Source organism: Anser brachyrhynchus (assembly GCF_964034855.1).
Source record: "Anser brachyrhynchus genome assembly, chromosome: 3".
In the NCBI taxonomy this organism is placed as follows: domain Eukaryota; kingdom Metazoa; phylum Chordata; class Aves; order Anseriformes; family Anatidae; genus Anser; species Anser brachyrhynchus.
The window spans coordinates 68,885,150-68,910,742 of NC_137696.1; the positions used below are offsets into that span (position 1 = coordinate 68,885,150).

A 25,593-nucleotide genomic window follows, 5' to 3' on the forward strand; every position below is an offset into this window, starting at 1 on the left:
GCATGTATCCAGGAGCCTGTGGTTTGACCTTCCCCTGGGTTACAGGAGACCCAGATTTTAATTCTCTTGACCTGGAAGACAAGCACAGGCACACTGTGTCAAATCAGAGGCTCGTTTTGTATTCATCTACTCTCCTGTCTCAGACAAGGCCAGTACTAGATGAATAAGCTACGAGCAGCTCAAGAATAGAATGGTGCTTCTGTCTTTTCAGCTTTTTGATGCCTACATCTTTGTGTTTAGCAGTGTTTGATGTACTTTTCTTACATAAATTTATCTAATAGTAGATCAGATTCGTCATGTCTCAGAAGACAGACTCGATTCCTTTCACAGAATAAAAAAGGGGAAATATTTATGCAGGGCTGCAGCTGGTGATGTCCTGAGGCTGGTCCCAGGCTAGTTCAGCAGCAGCATTTAAGGCCTCCTGGAATGAGCTCAGGTCTCCTTTGCTTCCCTGGGCATAGGGACTGCACGTGAGCAGTGTAACTAATGGAGAGTGTGATGGGTGGTTTCTGTAACAAGTGGAATAACTTAGGAGAGGATTGGTAGCTGAAAAGCCTGAAAAAAAAACCCACACAGATCTTTCTGGAGTTTGAAGACAGCCAGAGATTACCTTTGCATCTTCTATTGACCACCACTTATTCTCTGAGGAGCTTGTTGAAAGGTGCATTTTAGGGAGAGGGGAATTCCCATGAGATCCTGGAAGCTGCAGGCTCACAAGGCTCTCTACGGGTTTCACTGTCAACCATTTATTTTTCTTTCTGCATGTTTGGTTCCATTTTTACTGAAGTAAGTGGCAACTGAGCAGGGTAACGTATCCTTAACCACACAGTAAATTCTTTCAGCTTTTTTTCTTGTTGGTACTGAGGGTTTGGCTGTATTTCTAATGTAAAATTTGACCTCACATGTGCGCTTCCAGCTACCTCGAGAGAACTTCCCAGGTGAATCTCTGCACTTTCCAGAGGATGTTCACTGAAATGGCTGTCCTTAAGGCCTGAACACAGGTGCCTGGGACAATCTGGGAAATCAATTTGTTGTATTCAACAAATACAACACTGTCTCACTGATCTATTGGGGCTGTGTTATGAGACTGCCTACAAATTGTCTAGCATCACGTGACTAGCTGCATGTCACCACTCTTTTTTAATGCTTTAAGTTGCTCAGCACAGCCAGAATTAAATCCTAAATAATATTTTCATTCGTGTTTTCCCAGTGGGACATTGGGTGTCAGCGAATTGCCAAGTAAGCTGAGCCAATAAAGGAGTTTTGGAATACTTGCAAAACCTTCCTTTTGAAGAGGAGAGACCTGAACTCCCTGGGATTTGCTGCATTTGGGAAGCACTTGCTCATGTTAGCTAAAAACCTTTCCTCCCCTGCAATGCTCTGTTCTCTTCCTTTTGTCACATAACCTTCCTCCACTATCTCTACAAAATGGCTTTCATGCAATCTGGCATGTCAGCTGTTGCCTTTGTGCATTGTGTTGGGACTGGGATAAAGTGTAAGCTCTTCAGCCCTGGCGCTTTATATTACATCATGAATGCTGATAGTGCTCTGGTTAGGAAAAAAACAACCAAAACGCCTTACAATTAACAATAACTGAGCAGATCGGGGAACTGTGAGCTCCCAGTAGTAGTTGCATTTTTAAAGGTTTCCTTTTCCTTCCCTTTTTAAAGCTGTTCACCTTGATATTTTTATTACAGAAAACTGTGTTGTTAGGAAACAGACTTGAGTGTAGATCTCAGTATTACATGATTTATCTTCAGAAAGCCAATTAGTGCTTGGGTGGAAGCTAATCTACTTCACAAGTGGAATTTCCATCCCTTGTCTTGGAAGCGGCAGCAGCTAACCACGGCACAGAACATCTTAAGAAAGAGCAAGTACTGGTCTGCTTCTGTACATCTGCTCTGTGTGTTTCTATTTTGAGAGGCTTTTTCCACTAACCTAATGTGCCAATGTGAACACTGAGAGTACAGCCCGCTGCAGCAGAGCAGAGCAGAGCTCTTCCAGGGAGGTAGCTTAATCAACCCTAAGGTGAGTTCTTAAACAGGGGAGGTGACAGACGGCAGAAATGAAGCAAAGATGTGAAATCTTTGAAAACGGGAGAGTGACTGTCTTCTGGAGAGGAGCAACTCTGTTGCACACTGTAAGGCATAGATAGAAAGCAATTCTGTTACACGCTGGGAGTCATAAATAGAAGATCCATCCTGACTTCCCTTACTGCAGCGAGTAGTTAGAAAATCAAACTCAGGCAGACTCTAAAATAGAGCAACAACAACAACAAAACGATAATCAAGCACCGCGGCGCTGACAGAACTCCCCTAGTGCATATCAGTACTAAGAAGAGCATGATCCATCCCCTCAAGAAGTAAGCATTGTGCAGTAGTTTAGCCAAAACTGTGTTGCTTTAGGCATGAATTAGAGGGACAGTACTAGTACTGTAAGTGTAATGCACCCTCCATCTCTGCAATTCTGCTTTCAAACACTTTTTAGAACTGACTACAGGGATTGGTGTGGGCACTAAGCGTCTTTACTTGTGACAGTCTACAGGTCTCATTTTGAGAAGGGCCAAGAGCTGCAGCTGAAGTCACTGGATGATGTAAAAATTAAGGTATTATAGCTCCGGCTCTAATTATCATGCTGTCAGGTTGCATTTAAAGGTTGGACGTGGTGCTTAGGAACATGGTTTAGTGGGTGGTAGGGGGATGGTTGGACCAGATGATCTTGGAGGGCTTTTACAACCCTAATGATTCTGTGATTATCCTTTGGAAGCGGCGGGGAGGAGGAAATGGAGAAGTGAACGCCGGAGAGCTGAAAGCTAAAGTCAGTGCACAGACTGACCTCTGAATGTGTTGTGGTTTTTTTTCATCGACAGGTTGATGACGCCTGGCAGCGAAATCCGATTCGTCCATAAGCACATGGGTCTGGTTCCCGGCTGGGGAGGAGCTGCCAGGCTGGTGCAAATCGTTGGCAGCGGGGCTGCCCTCCGCCTGCTGAGCGGGGCCCTCAAGGTGGACCCCGAAAGAGCGCTGCGCCTCGGGCTTTCGGAGGAAACCTTGCTGTCTTCAGAGGAAAGCGCATCCCTAGAAGAAGCTCGAGCCTGGCTGAGTCAGTACACAGAGGGTCCAGCTAGTGTGATTCGGGCTGTGAAACAGGTGGTCACAGCAGGAAGAGAGCTACCTCTGGAAGATGCCTTACGGACAGAGAAGGACGTTTTTGGAACTGTGTGGGGTGGGCCTGCCAATTTGCAGGCACTGGTTAGAAGGCCAAAACATAAATGATGGTCAATGCATAAGGAGTGTTCTTGATATTTTGCAAAGCTTTCACTGAAACAGGTGTTAAAACTGAATCATTTAATGCCAGTTTAAATGAACAAGTTCTTAACATTCCTGTCATTCATGTCTGGCAGACATATTTGGTGTGCAACCGCAGAGAAATTGCCAGAAAATTTACTGTTCTAATCACCCGCTGAATGGAGATTAGTGAAATTTGTATGTAAAGGTAAATACTGTGCTGAGAATAGAACTATAATGCTTTTGGAATGAGGCTGAAGATTATTTTCTTTGGAGTTAATTTTGTTTTTCTAACTGGTATGGAAATGATTTGCTTGAGAGATGAGAGGTTTATTTATTTACAGAGCAGGTGCACCTAAAGCTGTAAAACCTGAGTTCCCAAACATGTGGCCAGTGTCTTAAAGCAACTTTGTAGGGATGGTAACTGGTGAGATGATATTTTTTTCTGTTTTCATCTTCAGTCAGTTCTGGGTATAATTGCTGAGAAAGTGATATGGCATTTTTAATGGTGATTGTTATATAGAAGCAGCTCTAGCTCATTGAAGAGCTTGTAGCCCTTGTTCACTGACATGGATCCAAATCTTTAAATGCATTTAGGTGTCTACTGACTGCTTTGGGAACCAGCGATCTTACATATGTATCTGCACATTCCCACAGCCTGGATCTGATACTGAGCACATGCAAAGCTGCTGACCTGATTCTTCACTTAAAATCAAGCTGAAATCTTAGAAAGCCACGATGCGTAATGCTCCCAGATGGTATTTTGTTGACTGGATGGTCTCAGTACTTCAGCATTCGGGAAGGACTTGTCTGCCTTTTAAAGTACGTTTACTCACAGGGCACATTTGGGCTGTGAAAGACCAGACAACTTGGAACTTGATATCCATGCCAGTGACTGTGTGAATAACCAGATAACTCAGTGGGGACAGTTTTCGCTTTAGAAATTAGAAACTGAGACTGAGTCCCTGCTTTGGGAGATGATTCTTGATTTAAAATGAAATATATTTGGTAGCAAAAATGTACAGACATATCCATGACTGAGAGTTTCCTGTATTGTTGATTAGAAGGCGCTTATCTCTAAATCAAGCAGGGTCAATACCTGAGCCTGGGACCCATGTGCCCCCCCAAGGGAGCATGTTAAGGAGGAAACTGGGATGTTTTGCATTGACGTGCATTCTTGCTGTGACCAGGCATAACTAACAGGTATGTGGTACAAGCTCCCTTAGGAAAATGAGGTGATTCCTTGCAGGGAAATCCATGTTATGGTATCTACAGTGTGGCAGAATTACTGAGTTTGAGATGGTGAGGATCTTGGGGCAGATTAACAATGGGAATTAGGCTTGGATTGCCTGCTAAGATTCTAAAGCTTTTGAGCATATGCTATGCTCCGCTGGGTATTTTATTATATGGCTTTCACAGTGGGGAGGGAGTGTGTATAGCCTGAAGCAATGCTGAAGGAAGGGATGTGTTCTGAGCTGGCACCTCACAGAAGATAAGCAACTTACCCTGTCCTGTTGATCCCTCCTTTCTGCCTTTGCAACCGAAACTGTTGAAAGATTTCAAACCTCTCTTCCCCAACAATAACGTTCAATGTTTACTTCCAAGTTAGAGACAGGAATGGGAACAGGTAGGAGAGGGTAGTGGTCTGTTCTGTGCTCCACCCTTTTTTTCTATCCAACAGCTCACTGCTAGTCCAGTGCAGATGGATTTCAAACCCATGACTTAGGAGGTAAGGATGTTTTAATACAGTAAGGCAAAACGTAACTGTTTAGTAATGAAGCTGATGTGCTTTTCATGAAGTTCATCAAGATTCGTGAGGGATTCCAGACTGCCAACATCACTGAACTTTCAGAGCGTGTTTCACTCCATGCTCACCCAATTCCTACTCAACTTTTTGAAGCAGTAGCACATCACTTTGTTATTAGTCAAAAAAAAAAAAAAGTACTTTCAATGGCAGCTAGTTAGGTCTTTTATAGCAACAAGAATAAATTTGCCATTACTAACATTGTGGTTATGTTTTTTAAAATGGGTGTGAGTATTACTTAGAACCTGAACAAGACCCTTGAATATTTTTATTTTTCAGGTGTCAGGTTGTAAGGTCCAATAGCATATTCTGCAAACTGTGAGATATAAATTTGAAAGGGAGGAAACTGTAGCAGAGAAGCAGTGTGTTTTACTTGCACATTTTGAAGCAGACCTGTGCTGACAGTAAGTATAACTTAGTATGTGTATCTACTGGGGACCTTTTTCCAGTTCAATTTGTAGACAACGAGTTTACTTCTCATTTCAGCAAATGCATTTCTCCAGCTATCCTCTCTGATTTGTATCAAAGCCAATGTTTGCTTCTAGTAACAGCACAAATAATTAACTGGTGCTAGAAATGGCTAAGACACTTTCAGAAAAGGTTACAGAATCTCATTTTGTCGTCTGATCTGTTGGAATCGCAAACATACCACACACTGCTATAGGAGATTCTCAAAGTAATTATAGGTGTTTGTTTTGATCAAGGATTTTTGTGCTCAGCCTAATGCTGTATTCTATAATAATTTTTTTTTCTGTTTTAAAAACAAGCGTAGCCCTTATTATGAAAACCAGTCTAACTAAATTACCATGAGTGATATCACAAGGGCTCCAGACTCAGATGAAATGGAATCCCATTTTAGCAATTGCAAACCTAAATGCTCAATTTCATAATCACTTTATTATCATCTTAACAGTGACAAATACCTGTAACCAGCAGCTAATAGGCATTTATGTATATATGTTACAATTTATTAAAGACTACAAGCTTTACTTTTTTGTTCCCCTTTAGAAATGACCTAAAACCAAACAAGCGCTAAATGCACAGAATGAATTAGAAACCCGTGTTCAAAATTGATCCTCCCAGTCTCCTAATTAAATGGAGCGCTAGCTTTTCTGTTTCCTAGGGGCTAGTTTGCCAGCTCCCTCCTCAGCAAACGAGGTTTCACATTACTCTGTGAAACGCCTGTCTTGTTCCTTGCCTCTGTGTATTGGGACACCCTGAGTACTTAATGGGGGTGTGGATTCTGAGCCAAGTGTTCAATCGCCTGATACGGTCACACTGGGGGTCACTTTCAGCAATACTGATACGTTCCCATATTTGCCGCAGGAATATACTTACCAAATGGGCAACCGAGGTGTTCTTTGTGAATGCGTGGTTTGCTGTGTGTTTTTTACTGTGCTGGAGGAGTCCTGTATCTGTAGCTATCTGTTCTGGAAATGAAGAGATGCAGTACAGATTTTATAGTATTATTTTAATATCCTCTTTCCTCTCTATTCTGCGTTTCTATAGCTATTCTCTACAAGTTGAAAAATCGTGTATGCAGCGAGTTACAGAAAAACATACAATGCAGTGTGGCTGTAGCTTGGCTAAAATAGAGAACAAGTATCCTACTGATGGTAATGATTTAAATATAAGATGGGAATTACTGGTTACTGTGTCTTCCTAGCTTGATCTGGGGTGTGTATTTGCCACCCTGATGATTAGCTGTTAAGCAGTTATCAGCCTTACTTTAACTAATTTCAGTAATTCACAGCTGCGGTCAGCCAGCAGGAGCCAAAGGCAGCATCATGGGTGTTTGGCCTGAATGGAGATCTGCCTCTACTTTGGACAAGAACCCCCATGGATAACCACTAATAAAATGCATTGTATGTTATTTGTGCCGAAAGTCCTCACATTGAGCATATATAGCAAGTCTTGTATTTTGCATCTTGCTATAACAGTGCATAGCCTCGCATTAAGTGAAATGCACGCGAATACCAGAAGCATCCTTACTGTGTGTTTTTACAGCACAGTTAGATTTTGATTAGCGCCATCGCATGCTAACTAGAAAGAAAAAAGGCAGGTGACAACTAACAAATGGAAGAAAAGACATTCCAAGTTCTTTCCTTCCAAAGTTCACATTACTGGCTTATTGCCTTATGGAACTATTAAGTGGTAAGAAAGTAACACTCCTTATTCCATCTAAGCCTCCTCCTGTGCCATCTCCTTTGTTCACTGGACCCACTGTCTCACCTTGCGGGCAAAAATAAAACCCAGAAACTGGAAGACTTTCACAGCTTTGTCTATGAATAGGCATTTTAGCCAGTGTAAGGAAAATGTCTTAGAAGCTTAAGTGTACAGTTTTTAGCACCTTTTGTTTCAAGATTTGAAATAATTGCATTTCAGCTATTGGCCCTTCCTATTCAGGGATATATGTACTAAGAATTGGGGTTTAATTAGCTTTATTTTAAAGATTAAGCCAAATCAACAGCTGACCAACCACCATTTTTCAGAATGAGAAATAACTGCCATAGAAAAAAAAAAAAATGTTGTAATTTTCAAGTTCGTAGAAACTGGGAGATGTAGTATCCAGAAGATGTATTTCTAATACAAGCCCAGAATTATCTTTTCTGTGCTGCTGCTAGTTTTGCTATGCAGAACAGATAAATAGCAATGTATTCCATAACATGTTTTTTACCTTAAGGTCAGGTTTGATTATTCACGCTCTTTTATTTCAATGTTTCTGCTGTTAATAAATAAGACTGTGATACTTTTGTCTACCATAACAGTGAAGTGAGTTGATCAGCCCTTCAGATGAGGAGCGTTAAGCCTGTGTAAACATTAAGCCTGTAACTCAGGATTTTTCTTTAGATAGGCACACTCCTACAGTGTTGTTTGAGATACAGTCAGTCAGGGATGTTAAGAACTTAGATACCACTCTATACCAATCCTCCCTGTCAGCAAACACAGGAAGCTGTTTTATGATAGTTTTCTTTAAAGTTCCTCCAGTGAAGTTCAATTAAACTGGAGACATATCTAAGATTGTTACTGGTAAAATGTAGTTTTATTAAATTATAAATTCCGTAACAAAAACGAGACAGATCAAGAAAGACCTCAAAAACAGAACTACAAGGACTAGATGGCAAAGCCAGTGAAAATGCCATGAAGTGTATAGGTAAGAATTTGCAACGAAAGTTAACAGCATTTTTACATTTCCATTGAAGGAAGGTAAATGATTGCTCTTTGTCTAGTAAAAACACATTTTAACTCCAAACTCACATCTATTTTCTCACATTAAATTAAGCATCCTGCTCACACCCAACATCTTCCCTGCTCCCACATTGCTTTAGTGTTCTTTTCATACATCAATCCATGCAGAAAGTAGTAAGACACTTAATGCAACAGTCAGATAATGAAAACAATTCAAGTTGTACAGTAGATATACATTGGCCAAAAAGGGACCGAGTATCTTCAAGGGGAGGATGCTACAAAATAAACACAAGACATTTTCAAGAAAACTGGGTATTGCTAAGCAGCTTTCAAACCATTAACAGGACGACCCAGTTTCTTACAGTTAGTCTTCCAGCTGAGACATGTTAAGAGACTTAAATTAGGCCAAATCTGGTTCTCCCCTTCACCCCACCCTCCCACCAAACACACTGCTAGGTTTGAGTGCAATGCCAATGTGGACAGAAAATTTACAGATACGGGACTGAGTTTTTCAATCGCATGGCTCCAGATTTAAACTTCAGTGACTGTGCACTGTCCATCTGGCCTTCTAGACCTTACACTCGCGTTTACCACCCCTCCCCCTGCCACTGGTCTATCCACTCCTGACTGGTTTGCGTTTGCATTCAAGTGTCTCTGCTGGGCAGAGGATGGATGTTGCTGGAGGTGGGCAGACACATCCTCGCTATCGCTGCTAGCATCCGATTCGGTCTCCTCCACAGAGGCGTCAGGGGCCGGCACCCTACCGGACGATGACGATTCATGGTCTTCCTCTCCCTCTCCCCTATGGCTCCTTTCGGCCATACTGTCTCCATTTATTTGCAACTGGGCAAAAGAGTCTTCTAGAGAAGCGCTTACATCAGGCGATGGCGTTGAAGGACTCATCAGCTGACCATCGAGTGACGGCAGGGGCCTAGCAGAAACAGGCACCAGGGGCTGTACGGCTGCAGCCCCCGGGGTCGCTGTGCTGTCTGCACCGTCAGCGGAGCTCTCTCTCGCCAGGTTGACAGTGTTAGCGTCACAGTCCAACCTAAGCCCAGCCACTCCCTTCTTTGGAATATCTATAATGTCCCGTTTTATTTTCCTGCGGCGTCCATGCTCGTTTCTCCTATACTGAACCATATTTTCAAGATCTGCTACGTATAAAAACCCAGCAATCAGCATTTCAGTGCTCTTTTTACCTTTGGAAAAGGCATCTTCCAGCTCTCTGCTGGTACGTTCATCATACTGCCACCAACCATTTCTACCTTCGTAGTACCAAGCATATTCTCCGTTGCCTCTGCTTGCTGCTTTGAGTTCTTCTGGTGACAATAAGGTTGGCTTGTCGAGAAAATCCTCTGGGATCTCCTGCCGGCAGAGCGCACATCGTTTCCCAAGCCAAGAAGCTCCCTTCACACACAGATAGCAGAAAACATGTTTACAAGGCAGACTTACTGGATGGACACACGTTTGCAGACAGATAGCACATTCAGGGACTGTCAAGGAAGGTGCTGCATTAGCACATGACTCATTTGTCTTCCTATTTGTGGGAAGCATGTTGATCGAATGATCTATTTCACCGCAGCCAGCCATCCTGCAGAAGATCAAAGAGATGTAAATCAGTTTACTGTGTCAACCTAAACTGGCACCTTACCTCACCATCCACAGAATGAGACACTTGCCTTGGGTTAAGATGAGGTATCATTTATGAAGCTCAACTTTTAAAGTAACCGATAGGTTAACACTGTTTTCTGAGTCAACAAACTAAGCTGAATTTTGGTAGAATTTCTTTTCCCAATCGCTGATCTTTAATCTCCTGTTTCATTTTTAACACAATACCATGCCAAACTTGGGAATTTCCTCTCTCCTTTTTCTGAAGCAGTGTTGATCAGCTAGCTTCATGCAGGCTAAAGGTACTACAAAGCATCCAGCCAGCCTGTTATTTTGGAGCCTCCTCAGAAAATCTGAAGAGGCTACGATTCTTTTCTCAAGAGGTGACCTACCCACAAAACAATCCATCTGTACAGTACTGGTGATCATCAGTTTGACTAGGGGATTACCAGAACAATACTTCAGGCTAGGTTTCCATAGCACAAAATATGCCCGGCAGCAGAACCAGGCTGGAGTATTCCCACTCGCTGTTTCTTAGTCACCACAGCGTACCAGCCCTCAGACAAGGCTTGTAACAACCACAGGGCTACAGGAAGAACTGGATTTGAAGACTGAGGTGGCTTTTTCAAAAGCTATCCTGGATTTCTCTTTCCTAAAAAACAGGTGAACTTGCTGATCTAGCTGAGGGTACCTCAAAAGGAATTGTTCCAGCCAAGCAGAAGGGGCAGTGTATCTATCACAGGAGATGAAATACGCAGCCATCATTTGTTTGTGAAGTCATTGCCTGTGCCTTCTCTGGCCGTGTCTCATCTCTGTTGTTAAACAGAAATTTTATAACCAACTATAATGCTACTCTGCCATTTTATAGGATTTCAATACGCAAAATATTCTAGCCTAGACATACAAATGCCTGCTAGACTACATTTACCTACGGCAATCTTTCATAGTCTTTTTCATGGTTATTTTCCTGTTATGATCTCATTTATTCTCATCAAAACAAACCAGCAGATATCAAACGAGGGCGAAGAGTGGGCTTTAGGGGAATGGGGCCTAAAAATGTGCCTTTTTCATTTCAAATCTCCAAGGAATTTGGCAGCATAGGGCTGATACTCAGCAAAAAAGCCTTTCAGTGTAACTAGTCCTCTTTGTACAAACAGCAGAGCATAGTTCATCCAAAGTCACCACAGAAGGGTGGGCCAGAAGGGACCGTTAGAGGTCACAGGAGCCCAGATTCCAGCTCCACACGGCACTATCAGCAGTATCAGGTCCGATCAGCCATGGCTTTGTCTAGCTGACTTTTTTGAAACCTGCAAGGATGGTGGTATCACAACCTCCCTGGACAGCCTGTTCCAGTATCAGACATATTTCTAGTAAAACGCATTACCTCAAGAGAAAATCCCTCGTGTTACAGTAAAAGCCTTTGCTGCTTTATGCATCTTACGAACACATGCTGGGATTAGAAAAAAAAAATTTATGCTTCTGTGTCTATATTTATCTTTACAAAAATGCATCTCTATATGCTACCCGTTCCCTTTTGTCACTGTAATTTCCTCTCAGAAGAGCAATGCCTTTCTTTAATCTAATTTTTTAATCAAGTCGGGTTTTTTAAGCTCTACCGTTCATATATGTTATTTCTGAAGTGGCATATAACTCTGTCCACCTTTGTATCTGAACTTCTTTCTCTGAGATTAAGAACAAATATGCATACTAGCTCTTCAGTCAGCGTGCAGATACAGACAGCATTACCACCTGGTAATTGTCTTTATTTTGCACATCTACGTGAGAGACACATTCTGAAAGTGTTGTGAACTAGTTGCTCTCTGGCAGCTTCACACTTTCCAGGTTATATTTGGAAGCAGAACTTTACACCAAAACTAGGTTTTTATGACGAGGAACTTATTAGAAAAAGGAGAGAAGAAAAGCTATTCAGATTTCAGAATACCCACGAACATAACTCAATCAGTATCTCACAACAGAAGAGCTGAAATAGAAAACCATGTATTGATTAGTTTGTGCCAACCATGGCTGAGGAAAAAAGATCTGAATTTTCAAGTGTTCCCATAATGACATACCACCGTGCAGAAAGGCACAGCAGCTGAGATTTTTATTTCCACGCTACAGTTTTACAAAAGGCTTCTTTTCCCTAAATACATTTCATAAGGTTATCCTCTTCAAAGAAAAGATAAAAACAACATGAAGATAAGTAACTTCTCTATAATTTGTGTATCATAATTAAGAATTTGGAGACTGCTGGGATTAAAAATGAAACCCATTTTGACAAATCAAATTCTGGTATTGTTACTATTATGAGTGAATGTATTATGCTGTATCATGAGTAAACAAAAAGCAGTGAGAGAGTTCTCATTAATATTTGAGCTGTGCTCAATAGGTCACCTACTAATTTGAAGGTTCTTTGATTCCTTACTAGGTCAAGTTAATAATGAATGGAAAGGAGGAATAAATGTCTTCTTTTGAAAGTCTTAAGTGATTTTTAATGAATTAGAGGAAAACGTAAAATTAATACAGCTAGAAGAATACCCTCATCTCTAACCAACCACAACCCTGCAACATAACACTTTTAATAAAAGACAAGCACAACTGCAGTTGCATGTGCTCAGAATGCAGGACAATTATCCATTTAAAGATTTAGATCAACTGAACTGAGGCTTTCACTTTTTGTTTCTAAAAGAATATACTAGTTAATCCTTTATTGTTTACCTTTTTAAGTATTAGATCTAGTTCACGGAGTTTGTCTATAAATTAGTACTAGGGCGTATATATGTAGATTTTTATCAAACAGGTAAGCCCTTTGGAAAAGAGGAAAAACATCTAGAGCTGCTATTCTGCTAAGTTACGGCTGTGGAAGCACATTCATTCCAGCTTCATGGCATTAATAACTAAACAAATCTGAGTGCAGAGTATTTTCCCTGAAATTAACAGTAATATTTTATAACAAGATTTATTCAAAAAAGGCTTCATATTAAAATGGTTATCAAAGACTAAGCTCTGTTTTTTGGAGAGCTGGGTTACTTTATTAATTTTGGCTAACAGGGAAAATTACATTATTGAATAAATTAAAATCAGTGACAAGTTCTAAAAATAAAGTTATTTGAAGTATTTGGATCATCAGTTCAGATATAAAAAAAGGGAACAACAAGCATCTGAATGCTACATTTTAACATAAATACAGCCTAAAGCCAACTGTGAAGGAGCTGGTCTACAATCCTGGCAGATCTCACTTCTATTATCTCTTTTTTTAATTAATATTAAAACCTACATTTCATTTGGTAAGCTTACGACGCATAGCCTAGAGTGCCTTCATCAACACACAAAGTATGGAATAGGTAATGTATAAAAACTATATGAAAATTCCCCAGGCCTTCTGGGACTCTGTCCAAAGAGCAAGTAAATTCCCATAACCCTACCCCAAAACAGTAACTTTTCGGACTCCGGGTCAAATTCTAGCTACAACTAAGCAGTTTGTCAACAAGCTGGCACGTGCAAGTCCATTAACAAAACAACAGCAGCTTACTTTCTCTTGAGTAATTTCTACTGACGCATGCCACGAGACTAAGATGTCCTCTCTTCAGATGTCTCCAGCTAGGATGGCAGGTCCTCCTTCCCAAGGCTGGCTCATTCCTTGTCTGTCCTGCCCAACGGTACACTGCAGCGTTTCAGCTTCTCTGCACACTAATGGAAAGCAAACAGTATCACCATTACAACAGCATTGTACACAGATATGAGCGAGCAAAACACAACGCCATGGTCCTGTTACAGAAAGGAAATAACCATCCTTTAATCTACCTGATGCAGACTCCATCAGACATTGTCGTATTTTTTGCAATTACCAATTTTGGCCTACAGTTTGATGTCGATTATTTTGATGTCTAACTTATGCAAATTATCTTTTTCTAAAGTACTATAAAAGGCAATTATCTTATTATATCTACAGTTAATGCCTCATTTCCATAAAGTAACCATGTATACAAAATGAGAAACAAGACTAAAGTTAGGAGTATGTTATGTTTGTGCATATTTAACCTCTAGTAAATGACTTCCTGTTTTCGGAGAGTTTAACAAGTAACAACAGCTTCCTAAACCTGTATATAAAAAGAGCCATATTGTATTATTCCAAAGGCCTATCCAGCTTTGAATCTTGTCTGTAAACAGGGGCTGTTACCGGATGTTTGAGGAGAAAACCATGCATGCAAACAGGTGATTTCCCTAGGTCCTGTCCACATCTCAAGCACTCTGCAGCTTAGAGCCCTCTTTATGAAGTGCCAAGCACTTCTGAGGTTCAGTGCTGAAACAAATATATGTGATCTCTGAAAAAGAGGACAAGGGTGCAGTTCAGGCTCTGTGACTCTGAGGTAACGTGCCCCTCTTCAGGCTACCAGTTAATGTCAGCCAAAATACATTTTGCAGTATGTCACCAACCAGAATTTGAACCAATTCATTTCACAAATACAAAGTAGTCACTGGAAACCAGTGTCTTAACAATTACCTAAATAACTCTACAGTAGGCAGGTAGGAATCTGCAAACTGGGTGAGAGCAGGGAGACCACCAAGATTTCACTGTCCTGTTCTCAAGCTCTAAACAAGAAGGTCTTGACCTGAAAGACCCACCCTTAGTTACAGAAAGTATTTTGGGAATCGTATGTACAAAGACTGATGAGCCATACAGCTGTATCTTCCTCTCTTCTGGGCTGTAGCTTTCAAGATGTTTCTTAGGCATTTTGAATTACAATTTTCAGTTGCTGCAAAATCTTACATATACGAATGCTTTGAAGCAGACCCAAGAATGTCACGTATTTGATTTCAATTTGCTCAATGAAAGAATCATTTCAGTGTAAACACGGTGCAGATCAGATTTATGTACCAACTAGAGCAAAGTCAAGGAGTGGTAAGTCTCAGAAAGAACATGGAGCATTTAGTGTTACGGTGTTCTGTGCTATGCTCCATCAAATGATTGAACATTTATCACGAATAATGTCGGATTGAAATGTTCAGATGACTTCAGTGCAAGATAAATTACTCAAACGTGTTATTTTCTTCATAGCTGAGCTCCATGTAGCATTCAGTCCAGCTATTTTTAGCCAGCGTTCAAAAGGAAAAATGCAAAAATTAACATGCCTATCCACTTGTCCTAGCACCCCTTCAAAAGGGAGACGGTTCTCCCCTCATCAATCCAGCAACTTCCCCTTTCTTCACACATTAATCTGAAATGGAGAGCTGCAATCCCACTGAAATTTTGGCTCTACTAATCCACTCAGACAAAATACCGTGTTTGCTACGATCAAAGAGACGGCTGCAACAAGCTCGATGCTGTGGGTGTGGTGCCCAGCCCTTCAGCTCAGGTCCTGGCTTCTGCAGGTTTTATCTGCTACCTCCTACAATCCACTGTCAGAGGTGGAGCATTCAAAGACCAAATGTTACATGGAGATGGGAGAAGGACGCTGGGTCAGCTCTGACAGATTTCCTAGGAAAAAAACGCACGCACATACACGATGCATGTAATTATACCTGGAAGAATCCAATTAGGACATAATTATGGGATTATGGTAAGGCAACTTTCTAAACGCTGCATAGCTCTTAAAAAGAACTAGTTCACAAACTGACTTCAGGTAACCTCTACTCTTCATTATGTTGTTATTTACTTAATAAGCCAGCCATGAAAATTTTACAAAACGGGATAAAAGGCGCTTGTGGTTACACACACACCCCTTCCCGGACTCTGCTCCTTTGAAGTTAAGTGGCTAAGAGCTGTGTTCTCTACTTAGCAATTAACTTCCTACGTTAGACAAGCACCTCGTACGGGGAGTTACGCTAACTGCGGCAACCTGCAAGAGTCCCTTCCCCTTGCGCACTCACGAAACCCACGCGTCCCATCACACGCCGATTTTGGAACGCGCACTCAAGACGCAACGGATGAAGGACAATCCCACTGCCCAGGAGCAAGGGCTTCGACCTGGCATCAGCGCTGGGCAACAGCTCCTCCCACGCTGAGGCTCAGGCGGTGTCTGACTGCTCTTTGTTCCCTTGAAGTCTCCAGGGACGCTTGCTGGGAGAAGTTGTGCCAGCCTCTTCCACGCAGCTTTAGGACTCCAAAGTGGCTGACCTCCTACCTGAGCTACCATCTGAAAGTGACCCAAGGTCTTCCTTGAGGAAAACATCCAGCTTTTACTAGACCAAGATGGAACGAAACCTTTCTTGTCAGTTAACTGCTGCACATCAGATTCCCAGTAACCTATCGGAGCCCAAACTACTTTTTTTTTTTTCCCATTTTTCTTTTGCTTTGGAGACCAGAGCAAAAAGAAAAAAAGCAACAATAACTTTTAAAAAAATATCCCAGAAATGCACGTATTTAAGAAGCCAGGTTCTGAATGTAAATGTGGTGTTACCTACAGCCTTATTTAAATCCTGCCTCAGATGATAAATTCTGCAGCACTCTACAGATTACTTTAAACTAGTTACCACAAGCTAATCCTTTGTGTCCCCATAGGCTGAAAAATCAACGGGTACAGCACTACAAAATAAAAACGGTAAATGCTTTTATATAGTTAAGTACTTGACTGTTTCCATCAAGCTCCCTACCTCATACCTCGATTCCTGGGGGAGGGAGGGTGGAAGAAGGTGGAAGCAGGGGACAGAACTGCGTCCTTCCCTACCAGCCACCATGAGCCAAATATACAAGGAAAAGGAGGAAAGAAGTAAAGTGTTTTTGGTATGGTTTTTGCCTTTTTTTTTTTTTTAAATAAGGGGAGGGGAAAAAATTCATTTTCCCAGCTGAAGGCCTGTTATTGTCAACATAGTGTCAGCTAAAGGTACTGAGCCTTTCAGATATTTTTTAAACCATCACCAGGCAATGCACAGCACAGCAGATAAATAATTTCACTGTCTCCTGTTCATAGTGACTTCTCTGTACCTCTTTCTTAAAATTAGAGTATCTTTGGGAATTAGTGATGTGATGAGGCTTCAACTTCCCCGTCATTCTTTATGCAGTGCCATTACACATTAATTAAAAAACAAAAACAAAGAAAAACACACCTTGTATAGATTTAGAACTAAACCACAGAAAAATAGTCAAGTGCAGAACAGTCAACCATTTTGGTATTGAACTGCTGCATATTTATTCAAAATGAATTTCTTGTCCTGTGCTACAACTGGACCACTGAATTTGAAGTATATATTTCATTTTATTTAAGAGAGCAAAACATTAGCTTCTCACTCAAGCAAAATGATAGTGTCAAAGTTCCTGTAGGAAAACAAAGCAAGAACAGGTTCATCTGAAGTTATCAATGCTTTGGAAACGCAAACTAAGTACAGGAACATCTCTAAACAGAAAGACTTGATTAACATGCACAGAAGAAGGAGAGGGGGAAAAATCAATTCCAATAAAGTGTTTTTTTTCCCACCATTTCCAAGAGCCCACTATTCAAACTCCTTCGAAACCCTGCAGTTCCATCCCTCTCGGCAAATGACAACTGCGTTACATCTCAACTGATGCAGCGGGTTTTGAAGGAAACAAAACGAACTTGTTTCTTCCTCCCCGTACAGATTCCGCACTGTGGCGATTCAAACAATTGGCACTTTGATTCCCTCGGAAGGCAGCCACAGCATTAACCACACAGAACTGTCAAGCGAGCTCTCGCAAACATTCGATATTTAAGATTTACTCAAAGCGACCAAATCGATACCAGGGTTTTGTACCGGGCGCTCAGTACTGTTACAGCAGGCCGTTTTTGGTGATGCATTTATGGAGGCACTTTAAGGCCTATTTTAAACAACCCCCTGTGTTAGCGGAGGCTGTGTTTTTCATATCACAAACCTGACAAAAGCACAACTTTATAGCTGCCCTCCCTACCTACCTATTCCCTAATCCTTGGGATTACCGGTGTACAGTTCCGTGGTACAGGACCACGGGCAAACTGCACAGGATTGCTCGCTGGGGGTGACAGAAAAGCGGTACTGGGACGAACACCACCACCTCCGGTGCGCTCCCCTCCGGGCTGCGCCCGTCCCCGCTCCAGCGCCGCGACCAAATCCAGCCCCCGAGCACCCCGCCGGCAGCACCCAGCCCCAATCCCCCCCCCATTTCCAGCGGCGGCGACGCGCACAGCCCGCCTCCCGGCCCCGCCGCAACGCGAGGGGCCGCGCAGGGCCCGCACCGACACCGACACCGCCGCCTCCCCGGGCACCGCCGCCGGCTGCCGGCCGCCGCCTCCCTCCCCACCGCGCTGCTGCGGCCTGGTCACGGTGGGGGCCCCGCCGGCACCCCGCGGCCTGCCCTTTTGTTCCGGGCCTCGCAGCCCGGCCCCGCCGCGGGGAGAGGGGGGGGGGGGGCGCGGCCGTTGGCGGCCGTTGGTGACCGTTGGAGCCCCCCCCCCTCCCCCGGGGTGCCGCCGCCCGGGACTCACCCGCAGGGTCGGGCCGGGCCCGGCGCGCGCCGCTCCGCCACCTGCCGCCGCCGCGGGACGCGCCGACGTCACGCGCAGGAGGGGGGGGGCGGGAGGGGGGGGGCGCTGCCGCGCCACCGTGACGCGACCGGGAGGGAGGGGCCGCAAGCGGAGGGGAGGGGCGCGCGCGCCGGTGGCGTCACGGGGGGAGGGCGCGGCCACTCCCGCTGCTATCCCGAGGAGGTGTCATGGCGGCCTAAGGCCGGGCGTTGGCACCTCTGCAGAGTCACGGAGGCGTTAGGGCTGGAAAAGACCGCCGTGATCATTTGGTCCGATCGCCCGCCCCACCAGTGTCACTCACAAAACCACGTCCCTAAGCACCGCATCCCTAAGCACCACGTCCCTAAGCACCACGTCCCTAAGCACCACGTCCCTAAGCACCACGTCCCTAAGCACCACGTCCAGCCTTCCCTCAAGTCACGGCCCCAGCTCTGCCCCGAGGAGGGCTGGATGCTACTCTGGCCTCCTGCCTGTGGGACGAGACCAGGGTGTAGCTGGGGGCTGGGCTGTCACAAAACCGCAGCTGCTGCCTTGGAGGTAGCGTACGGGAAGGAGAGGTGTGTTTTCTGCTGCCAGCAGAAACAATTGAAAGGTACGCCATGTTCTTGTCAACAGCAGATGAATAAACCATGGTGTGAAACGATAATCCATGCATCACTTCAGATGGAATCACAGAATTATTAAGGATGGAAAAGACCCTTGAGATCATCTGGTCCAACCATCACCCTACTACCAATGTCGCCCACTAAATCGTGTCCCTATGTACAAGGCCCAACTTTTCCTTGGCTACGAAGATGGTGAAGGGCCTAGAGGGGAAGACGTATGAGGAGCAGCTGAGGTCACTGGGCTTGTTCAGGCTGGAAAAGAGAAGGCTGAGGGGAGACCGCATTGTGGCCTACAGCTTCCTCACGAGGGGGAGTGGAGGGGCAGGTGCCGATCTATTCTCTTTAGTGACCAGTGATAGGCCCCGAGGGAATGGTGTCAAGCTGCGACAGGGGAGGTTCAGGCTGGGTATCAGGAAGAGGTTCTTCACTGAGAGGGTGGTCGCACACTGGAACAGGCTCCCCAGGGAAGTAGTCACAGCACCAAGCCTGTCAGAATTCAAGAAGTGTTTGCACTGTGCTCTTAGTCATATGGTCTGAAGTTTTGGGTAGACCTGTGTGGAGCCAGGGGTTTGACTCGATGATCCTTATGGGTCCCTTCCAACTCTGGATATTCTATGATTTGATGATTTCCTTGAACACCTCCAGGGACAGTGACTTGACCGCTTCCCTGGGCAACCCGTTCCAATGCCTGACCACTCTTTCTGAGAAGAAATGTCTCCTAATTGTTTTAATTGTTGAAGAGTAGTGCTCATTGTTCAGTTCTTTGTTTTAATTGTTGAAGAGTAGGGGCATGACCTTTCCCTTTTTCCACTCACCAGGGACATCGCTCGACTGCCGAGACTTTTCAACTATGATGGAGAGAGGCTTGGTAACTACATCAGACAGTTCCCTCAGGACCCTGGGGTTCATGTCTTTGGGTCTGATAGACTTGTACCTGTTCAGATTCATCAGGTGGTCTCGAACCTGCTCTTCACTTACAGTGGGTGGGACTTTGATCCCCCAGCCTCCGTCTATGGGTTCAGGGAAATTAAAGACTTGAGAAGCCCATCTACCAGTGCAGATGGAGGCAAAGAAGTTGCTGAGTACCTCAGCCTTCTCCATGTCTGTCGTTGCCAATTATCCAGATATAGAAACTCACTCCTAATATAAGAAATTAGCCACCTATAATCGCTTACACACTGCTATTTTCACCCCTCAGTCTATTTTCACAAATGTTAAAGGCTCATGGTGGCACTCCGTGACTCCTCCTGTCACCCCAGCGCAGCAGCCTGAAGGGAGCTGGGTCCTCTCTTGTGTTCTTCCTTGAGGCTCTGTGCAGAAGGGATGCCACCTCTCGCCCAAGGGCTGGGGGATGGGAAAGAAGCACTCACACAACCCCTGAGAATCGGCAACAGAGTTCTTTATTGCCGGGACATCTTGCAGGTAAGCCTGCAGGATGTCTGTGGTGTTTGGCAGCTCCAACCTAATGCTTGGGCTGGAGCCTGCGCGACAAGTAGGGAACTCGCCGGGCACTCCTGCAACGCTGTTGGTGTGCTCTGATGGCAGAGAGCAAAGACATGCTGGGGTAGCCACAGGTCTGATCTGGCCGAGGTGGATCCACTTCCATCGGTTCCTCCACATCTTGTTGATCCACCTCCATGGGCTCCACGGTGTTTGGCAGAAGGATAGGCCACTCCTTGCCAGGGACTGCCCAAAGGGGATGCCTTCCATCAGGAATGTTTTCAGGCCAGGGTGCCGAACCAGGGGGTCGTTCAGTTCCACCCCTAGGCCCCATGCCACTGTCCGGCTGATTTCCATTTGTGGATTTGACACTGCCATCAGGTTTATGGCCACAGCTGGGTCCCATGCTGCATTCCGGACTACGGGCATGCCTCTGCTCCCTGCGGCTGTCTGCCTGATGGTCCTGCCTGCACCCCATGCCAACGTTGTGCCATTGGGAAGGCCCAGGCCCCCTGTCGCTGTATGGCTGAGGGGGCGGCCTGTTCCCCGCATCGTTGCGGTGCCAGTGGTACCGCCTGTAAGTGTCTGTGGGCTTTGCGCCAGAGGTCCCTGGAGCACTGGTGTCAGTTGTGCTGCAGGCGCTACCCCTCTGCCCATGACACTTCTCGTTAGGTGCACTCCTTCTCGGTGCTTCCTTGGACTGCATCACTGTCCTCACACCAAGGAGGCCTACCGCTCGCCTCCCTGCTTCTGGACTTCTTCCTGCCACACAAGCTGGCCGTCAGAGTGCCTAGAAGCTCAGTGAGTGGTGGGCCAGCTGCAGGGGTCCTGTTTTATAGGGCCTGGAGCAAGGGTGGGGTAGTGGTGGCCACTGTGACCTCAGCAAGCCTCTGTGATGGAGTGGCCCACACGTGGCCAAAGGCGGCTGTGTTGGGAGCATCCTGGAAGATGCCCTCACATGGACAAGGAGGAGGGCTGGGGGGGCTGAGGGCCCCTTTCCTGAGGCTAGCTCCCCCGGACCATTTGGCTTGCCAGAGAAAAAGGCTGCCCCTTGGCCACAGGGACTAACTTCCACCTCCCATCCTGTGCCCTGGGTTTAGTTTTAACACTGGTCTGAATTTTTGGGTAGACGTGTGTGGAGCCAGGAGCTGGAGTTGATGATCCTTATGGGTTCCTTCTAACTTGGGATATTCTATGATTCTACGATTCATTCCCTCTAGTACTATCACTAGTTACCTGTGTCAACAGGAAACCCTCAGCTTCCCACACCTTCCTTTCAGATAGTTAATGATACTAGGAAGAGAGGCTGAACACATCAGAGTACTCATTCCACATAAATACAAAACTAAACCTTTCAGCATAACTAAATGAGCAAATTGTCTCATCAAAGGCTTTCTAGGCCTAGAAGTATTGTCAGCTGCACTTTTTCATGTTTTAAAACAGAAATCACAGGTATCAGAGAACATAAGATATCAAAAATCTAATGCTAAATTGTAAATTTAATCAGTAATTATAAAACTAATACATTTGGTTAAGCTGCTGAGTTATTTATAAAAGCCTAGAATGGCCTGCCCGTAATTTATACTGTTTTTAGGAAATGTGACATGATTGCATCTAAGGACAAACATGTGGCAACCTGGAATTTGTGTCCTGGTAACGGGGGACACTGAGAAGGCGGAGATAGTGAATGCCTTCTTTGCTTCGGTCTTTGCTTCAAAGACTCCCCCTCAGGACTCCTGCACCCTAGAGGGAGGAGAAAGAGTCTGGAAAATGGAGAGCTCCCCTCTGGTTGAGGAGGGCATGGTTCAGGAGCGTCGGAGTGGGATCAATGCACACAAATCCATGGGCCTCGACGGGACGCATCCATGCATGCTGAGGGAGTTAGCAGAGGTGGTCGCCGAACCGCTCTCTATCATCTTTGAAAGGTCCTGGAGAACAGGAGAGGTGCCTGAAGACTGGAGGATAGCTAAAGTCACTCCAGTCTTCCAGAAGGGCAAGAAGGAGGATCTGGGAAACTACAGGCCAGTCAGTCTCACCTTTGTCCCTGGAAAGGTGTTGGAACAGCTTGTTCTGCATTCCTTCTCCAAGCAATTGGAAGAGAAAAAGGTTATGAGGAGTAGTCAGCATGGGGAAGTCGTGCTCGACCAACCTTGTTGCCTTCTATGATGGCATCACCAGCTGGGTAGATGGGGGGAGAGCAGTGGATGTCATCTACCTTGACTTTAGCAAGGCTTTTGGTACTGTCTCCCATGACATCCTGCTAGCAAAGCTGCGAAAGTGTGGAATAGAGGACTGGACAGTAAGGTGGGTTGAGAACTGGCTGACTGGTTGAGCTCAGAGGGCGGTGATCGGCAGTGCTGAGTCCGGCTGGAGACCTGTGACTAGCGGTGTTCCTCAGGGGTTGGTGCTGGGTCTGGTCTTGTTCAACATCTTCATCGACGACCTTGATGAGGGAATAGTGTCTGCCCTTAGCAAGTACGCCAATGACACAAAGCTGGGAGGAGTGGCTGACATGCCAGAAGGCTGTGCTGCCATTCAGCGAGACCTGGACAGGCTGGAGAGCTGGGCAGGAAGAAACCAAATGAGGTTTAACAAGAGCAAGTGTAGAGTCCTGCACCTGGGAAGGAACAGCCACATGTGTCAGTACAGGCTGGGGGATGACCTGATGGAGAAGGACCTGGGAGTCCTGGTGGACGACAGGTTGGCCATGAGCAAGCAGTGTGCCCTGGTGGCCAAGAAGGCCAACGGGATCTTGGCGTGCATTAAAAGGAGCGTGGCCAGCAGGTCAAGGGAGGTGATCCTCCCCCTCTACTCTGCCCTGGTCAGGCCTCACCTGGAGTACTGTGCCCAGTTCTGGGCTCCCCGGTACAAAAAAGACAGGGATCTTCTGGAAAGAGTCCAGTGGAGGGCCACAAAGATGATACGGGGCCTGGAGCATCTTCCCTGTGAAGAAAGGCTGAGAGACCTGGGTCTGTTCAGCCTGGAGAAAAGAAGACTGAGAGGGGATCTTATTAATGTTTATAAATACCTGAGGTGTGGGAGACAGAGGGATTTGGCCAACTTCTTTTCGATGGTCTGTGGGGATAGGACAAGGGGTAATGTGCTCCACAAAATGGAGCACAGGAAGTTCCGCACCAACATGAGAAAGAACTTCTTCACGGTGAGGGTGACGGAGCACTGGGACAGGCTGCCCAGGGAGGTTGTGGAGTTTCCTTCTCTGGAGATATTCAAGGCCTGTCTGGACGCCTACCTGGACAACCTGCTCTAGGGAACCTGCTTTGGCAGGGGGGTTGGACCTGATGATCCCTTGAGGTCTCTTCCAACCCCTACAGTTCTGTGATTCTGTGATTCCGTAACCTATCCTGCTATTTAGAAAGGTCTTTTTGGTGCTGGGCCAAAGAACAGAGATTATAAAAAAGGAAAAGTCCTTTACTGGCAGTGAGTTTGTTCATCAGCAGTAGGCTTAATCATGTACCAAACCAGAGCTCGATCCTGTGGAAGTTACTGAGGCCGAATTCATGTTGATTTCAGTTGGAATCTGACCTGAATAAGGAAAGCAAGTCAGGGTTCTCGGGGGATATAGGGACTTAAAGCACAGCTACTGTCATTGCATACAGCTTCATAAGAGAAGCAGCACCTTGGAAAACTGTATTTAGGAAAAAAAATATCCCTGCCTGTGTTCGGGAGGTTTGTGACAGTTTACTGCAGCTTCAGATTGACTGAGAAAACGCACTAGTGAATGCACAGTTTTATTTTACACTCCATGAATGGCAGTTAAAGGCAATAGCAGATTGTGCCAAAGCTGGTAACCAAAGACTTTTAAATGTGTTACACCTCACTGGACTAAAGGAATAAGGAACACAAAAGTATCTAGTTGAACAGATTGGAATAAGGGGATGTGAAATGAGCTGCTTAAGATCTAGTAAGATTATACGTTCTAAAATGTTACCCACACTATTATCAGTCCTTATTACCAGCTTTTATTTCAGTCAGAATGCAGATGGTATCTTTTTCTGTGCTAGTGCCTTTGGCATGGACACATCCCATATATTCCAGTGATGGTTTCCTTAATACATATTAGTTCATACCTGCTTGTTATAACACGAGAAAACACCTCAGTTCTATCTTTCTACATCTGCTTCCTTCACAGTTCTGTTCTCCCTTATGTGTCTCTTTGTTGTTGCCATTGTCTACAGTGTCATCAATCTGGAATTGATGTCTGATGCTCGCCACTAAATTATTAATGAATACAGTGGCTTGAAAAGTAGATTCACCAGATTAGTCTTTAAAAGACACCGCTTCCTCTGGTAAGTGTCTACACTACCGTTAATATTTTGCTGATGCTTTGACAATGGAGAACTATGAATCCATATTTCAGTGATTCTATTTATAAAGAATTTGCTTCTGGTTCTTCAAATGTACGTGATACTATATAAACCTTTGCAGATATGCCAATGTCTTATATATACCAAGAGCTTGACCCTAGCTGCACTTGGCACAGTTAGAGAGAGATGGGAGAAAGCATTTTCCTCCTGCTGTGGTTTTGAGTCAGTTTATATCAAAGCAGATTTGGGAGCTAGCATGGAGAACCTCAGAGTTGCTGTAAGTTACGCTAGCAGTAAAGGAGTGGGTGATGTATGGTATCATGCCCCTCTGTCCACACCCCTGCGCTTTCAGCAAACCCTCTGTACGGAACAGAAGCTGTGAAGACTCCACCGTGCCGCCCAAGTGACAGTGTACCCTGGGCTCTTTGCTAGTGGCCAGAGGATGGGCTGAGGGTTGAATTCCAAAGCATAACTGTATTAAAAACAAATGCTGATTGCATTCTGAGGACACTTTTGTTCTATGAAGCCCTGTTGCTTATCACTCACCGCACTCCTTTCGTCTAAACTGTTGTAGAGCGTTCCTTGTGCTAAACTGATCGCTAGTCACTATTTGTAGAACTCAGTGCAAAGGCCTGAACTGGTGTATGAAAATCCAGCTACTGTACCTTGTATAATTTCTGTGTTTTGCTTACGTAATGCAGATATGTAGCAATGACTGGTAAATACACTGCTATTTCGCACGTTTGGAAGGATTGCACTGTTTAGTGATGGGATCATTCCCATTTTGCTTCAGAAAAAGAAAGTTGCATGATGCTGAGGGGGAGAAATGGGAGAAGAGAAGCTGAGCGTGAGTTTCATTTCTCAGTTCTCCTGACTTGT

At 44.8% G+C, this 25,593-nt stretch overlaps 2 protein-coding genes across 7 annotated transcripts in view; one reads left to right on the forward strand and one right to left on the reverse strand.

Moving 5' to 3' along the window:
* Positions 1–3,536, forward strand: part of ECHDC1 (ethylmalonyl-CoA decarboxylase 1) — a 38,007-nt gene extending 34,471 nt beyond the window's left edge. For all 3 annotated transcript variants that reach the window (XM_080586841.1, XM_080586840.1, XM_080586839.1), the window contains exon 7: positions 2,870–3,536. In XM_080586841.1, coding sequence (XP_080442967.1) covers positions 2,870–3,275 — 406 coding nt within the window. In that variant the 3' untranslated portion in view covers positions 3,276–3,536. The remainder of the gene's footprint in view (positions 1–2,869) is intronic.
* Positions 3,537–8,107: 4,571 nt separating this feature from the next.
* Positions 8,108–18,461, reverse strand: RNF146 (ring finger protein 146). Of its 4 annotated transcripts, none has more exons than XM_080586831.1 (3): positions 18,306–18,461; positions 13,421–13,578; positions 8,108–9,871 (listed from the first exon to the last, which is right to left on the reverse strand). In XM_080586831.1, the coding sequence occupies exon 3, from the start codon at positions 9,868–9,870 to the stop codon at positions 8,812–8,814; it is 1,059 nt and encodes a 352-aa protein (XP_080442957.1). In that variant the 5' UTR covers position 9,871; positions 13,421–13,578; positions 18,306–18,461; the 3' UTR covers positions 8,108–8,811. The 4 variants fall into 4 exon arrangements, with proteins under 4 accessions (XP_080442957.1, XP_080442960.1, XP_080442959.1 ...); XM_080586834.1 differs by lacking the exon at positions 18,306–18,461 and adding an exon at positions 17,757–17,909; XM_080586833.1 differs by lacking the exon at positions 18,306–18,461 and adding an exon at positions 15,171–17,734.
* Between the last annotated feature and the right edge of the window lie 7,132 nt (positions 18,462–25,593).

Coding starts and splice junctions, on each gene's coding strand:
- RNF146 (XM_080586831.1), bottom strand. CDS start 9,870: ATGGCTGGCTGCGGTGAAATAGATCATTCGATCAACATGCTTCCCACA.